The sequence below is a fragment of the Pediculus humanus genome, genomic scaffold (assembly GCF_000006295.1).
Source record: "Pediculus humanus corporis 1103172107574 genomic scaffold, whole genome shotgun sequence".
Taxonomy (NCBI): Eukaryota; Metazoa; Arthropoda; class Insecta; order Psocodea; family Pediculidae; genus Pediculus; species Pediculus humanus.
This window is the reverse complement of record NW_002987189.1, coordinates 601,181-604,815: the sequence shown is the minus strand read 5'-3', so window position 1 is coordinate 604,815 and position 3,635 is coordinate 601,181. Positions and strand designations below refer to the sequence as shown.

Here is a 3,635-nt window from a genome sequence, read left to right as displayed (position 1 = left end):
TTGTGCGTGTGTGTGCGTGTACGCGTGCGTGAGTGCGTGTGTCAGATTTAACAAAACCTTTCCGAATTGAAGGGAATAAATTTGAAACACGCAACGCAAGTTTTACGCACAAAAAAAAAAAAAAAAAAAAAAAAAAAATGATGAGAGAATGCGACGGTGTAAATGTTTTATCATTATTATTATTACTTTGCATTTCACTCGTGACACGTAAAACAATACATTTGACATACTTGTTTCATGTTAAACAAATACAAATCGTTAATCGTATTCCAAAAAAAAAAAAAATTTGAGACCCCGATTTCGAATCGAATCGAAAAAATTTGTTCGAGTTTAATAATAATGTAATGCGAAATACTGAGTAACAAACGTGGGTCTGTCTCTCTCTCACGCCCCCGCGTGGTTGTTGTTCCGGTTGTTGAGATTGTTGTTGTTTGTTGTTTACATTATATCCATTTGATAAGATTTCGGTTCGAATCTGATGAGCCTTGTCAACATTGTCGTGATGCAGGGGATTTGTTTTTGTTGATGCATCGTTCTATCGTTCGGAGTGTTTGATTCGAAATCGAATGCGACACGTCGACAAACCATCGTCAGCAATGACAAAAGATCTAATTTGTCAGCGTAATTTTCTAATTCCATGCAAAGTGCTTGAATAAACCAAGATCCTTGTGAGAGAGAGAGAGAGAGAGAGAGAGAGAGAAAATTATTTCAATTATTTTTGTTAAAAAGATAAAATAAATTTTTCTTGTGAGTTTTCGCTTACCTTTTGTTGTGTTTCTCCACGAGTAATAACCTAAAAGAAAAATAATTCTCAAGTTTTTAGATTTGCTTTTTTTTGTTCGAATGAAAGAATGTTTTCAAACTCACTGACCTGGAATGGTGGAATATGCAATGAGAAAATCTGCATGAATTGGAATTTTATAACTAACGTGTCCATCAGTTTCAGTTCTTTTAACCAGAGTTATTCCGCTATCCAATTGATCTCCCTGACAAGCCTAATCGGGAAACAATTTCAAAATTACATTTCGAATGAATGAATGACAAAATTTCAATTTCTACCAAACATATATATATTTTTTAAATTACTTGGAAAAAAAACATTTTGGGTTTCCCAGCGAGTGATGGACACTTATCTGCTGTGAATGGCAACCATAATTGTTCGGGTTTGTAAGGGCAATCTTTCCCGTATAGAATACCCATTTCACCATGCGACAAAACGGCTAGGAAAAAACAGTCTGAATCTTTGTGATTGTAATTGGCAGCTGAAAGAGAGAGAGAGAGAGAGAGAGAGAGAGAAAATTAAAACAATGAAAATATTAATTTTCAAGTTAAGATTTTTTTTTTTTTTTTTTTTTTACAAATGATATGTCTTAATACTTTTTTACCCTTCTGTACTTCTTCCATAACTTTTCTAGTTTTTAAATCGTGATAGAGAACAACTTCGAAACCTAAATTTGTTAAAACTCTTTCTAGATTTTTTGCATCTATCAACGTTCCAGTACGAGATCTGAGTTTATCTATTTCGAAATTTTCATGATTGAATATCACAGCTAAACCTCGTCTCTTGTGAGTCATATTATAAAACATGTCATCTCTCTCAGACGGCATGTGTGCGACTAATTTATTATCGTAATTTGGTTTCTTGAATCCGAAAACATCTACTTGATCCCCATTACCGGGTGGCAGTATGTGTTGTGACATGTTTTTAACCTGAAATTGTTAAAAATAATTTTTTAATGATTTAAACGTTTGTGGCTTGCAGTTTCGATAAAAGTTCTTTGTTTGTTAATCTTTCGAAAAAAAATTTATCGATAATGATAATTTCTCACCCTTTGAGAAATTTTAGTTTTCGATTTACTTTAATCGCATTCGGTCAAATGAATAAATCTTATGTGTTGAAAGAGAAGCCATTTTGTAAATGACACAATTAAGCAAAATTAAAAAAAAAAAAAATTGTAAATTGTACAAAATGAAATTATTATTGTTACAAGTTTGTGAGGTTGAATCATCACAATGCTATGCATGCAACGCATCAAAACAAAGAAATTTCATTACAAATTTTTTTTTTTTAAATTAAATTAGAAAATAATTATTGGATGGAGAGAGAGAGAGAGAGAATTAATTACACTTTAACGCCATATGGTAGTTTAGTGGTTTCGTACAAGAAAAAAATTTTTTTGTCGTTTATGCCCAAAAGAAAAAAAACGATTTTGCAGATTTCCATGTGGTGTCATTAATTATGATTGTAATAAAATTACAAAATGTCGAATAATAATAATTCATTTTACATAAAAAGGACTTGACGTAATGACTCTTTTATTAAAACGACTGGTTTTTTTTTTTTTATTTAATGAGTAATAAGTTAATAAAAAAAATTTTTGGTAAATTAATAATCAAACAAAGGACTCGTGTCAGTTGACACACATAAAGAGTTTTAACGAGGAAAAAAAAAAAAAACGTTTAAATACTTACTTACTGTATATATATATAAAAAAATACTGTGCTGTGAAATGTTGTCTGATTTGCAAAAATAAATATTTTCAAGTTTTTTTTTTAACACACACACCACTCAATGTGAATTTTGTAAAGTAAGCATGAATATATTTTTTGTGTAAAGCGTTAAACACCAACCATGTACTTTCAGTTTGAAAACAAACTTCCTTTGACAGTGGCAATAGATAACTGTTCGAGGTTAATTCTGATTGGTCGGATTTCAGAAGTGTGTTTTGACGTCATGGTGATTTGTCAGTGCAACCGAGTGCATCAAGATGGGAAGTCATAGGTAAAAATCAAAATTAAGTCGTTGACAATTTTTGTAACGCTGAAATGGCCTCAACGGGTTTGATACCTACTTACCAAAGGTTCGTGAATGGTGCGCCCGTTCCCGCGGCACCCAAGAGGTCATTCAGACCGAGGGAAAAATATTTAATTTTGTTAGTTTTAATAACGTTTGTGATTGTGTGTTTTGGTGCGTTTTTCGATCTGCCCGAGTACAAAACGACGAACGCAGTCAATAACGTTTACATAAAAGTGTACGAACAGTTGCAAAATGCTCCGCAACTATTAATTCCTCCTCCTCCTCACAGTAACGATGTTCACAGCAACGTAGGTATAGTTAGACACGGAGATCCCGTCGTCTTAGACCCGCATAAATTAGAAGATAGAGTTAAGTTATTAGCCAAAATTGAACAAGATGAATTAAGTCAAAAAGTGTTGGAGCGTCCAAATCTGGTGAATGTGAATGATGTTAGTGTTAATGGTGATGATTCGGTTATGGACAAATCAGCAATGATTCCGTCGCAATCCAAGAGAGAAAACGTTATGGAAAAAATTGAAACGGGTCAAACTTCCAAAATAAATCTTCCAATTATACAAGGTGGAGAAGATGGTGATGGCATTGCGAGAGAGAGAAGGAATAAGGTTAAGCAGGTAAATGAAATTTCTCATTTAAAATTTAATACTCGCTGCCTATTGTAAAACGAACAACTTGTAATTGTAAAAATTTTTGCACAATGAGAAAGTGGTAGCAGCAAATTGTTTTGTACATGAATGAATAACCTAATTATTACATTTATAACATTTTGCAAACGTGCATAAAAAAGACTCTCAATAGGCTGACTTTGTTCTGTTTGTTC

General features: G+C 32.6%; 2 protein-coding genes across 2 annotated transcripts in view; one reads left to right on the top strand and one right to left on the bottom strand.

Annotated features, from left to right (window-relative positions):
• Positions 1 to 438: 438 nt before the first annotated feature.
• On the bottom strand, positions 439 to 1,701 carry Phum_PHUM221390 (Caspase-1 precursor, putative; the record flags this gene model as incomplete). Its single annotated transcript, XM_002425778.1, has 5 exons — positions 439 to 665; positions 764 to 793; positions 872 to 995; positions 1,087 to 1,262; positions 1,386 to 1,701. 5 exons carry the CDS (start codon positions 1,699 to 1,701, stop codon positions 439 to 441), a joined length of 873 nt encoding a protein of 290 aa, XP_002425823.1.
• A 1,125-nt stretch (positions 1,702 to 2,826) lies between these two features.
• Phum_PHUM221380 (uncharacterized protein) overlaps positions 2,827 to 3,635 on the top strand; it is a gene marked incomplete at both ends in the record, with an annotated part of 962 nt that continues 153 nt past the window's right edge. Inside the window, one exon of the mRNA XM_002425777.1 lies at positions 2,827 to 3,429. Within this exon, the coding sequence (XP_002425822.1) occupies positions 2,827 to 3,429 (603 nt within the window). The remainder of the gene's footprint in view (positions 3,430 to 3,635) is intronic.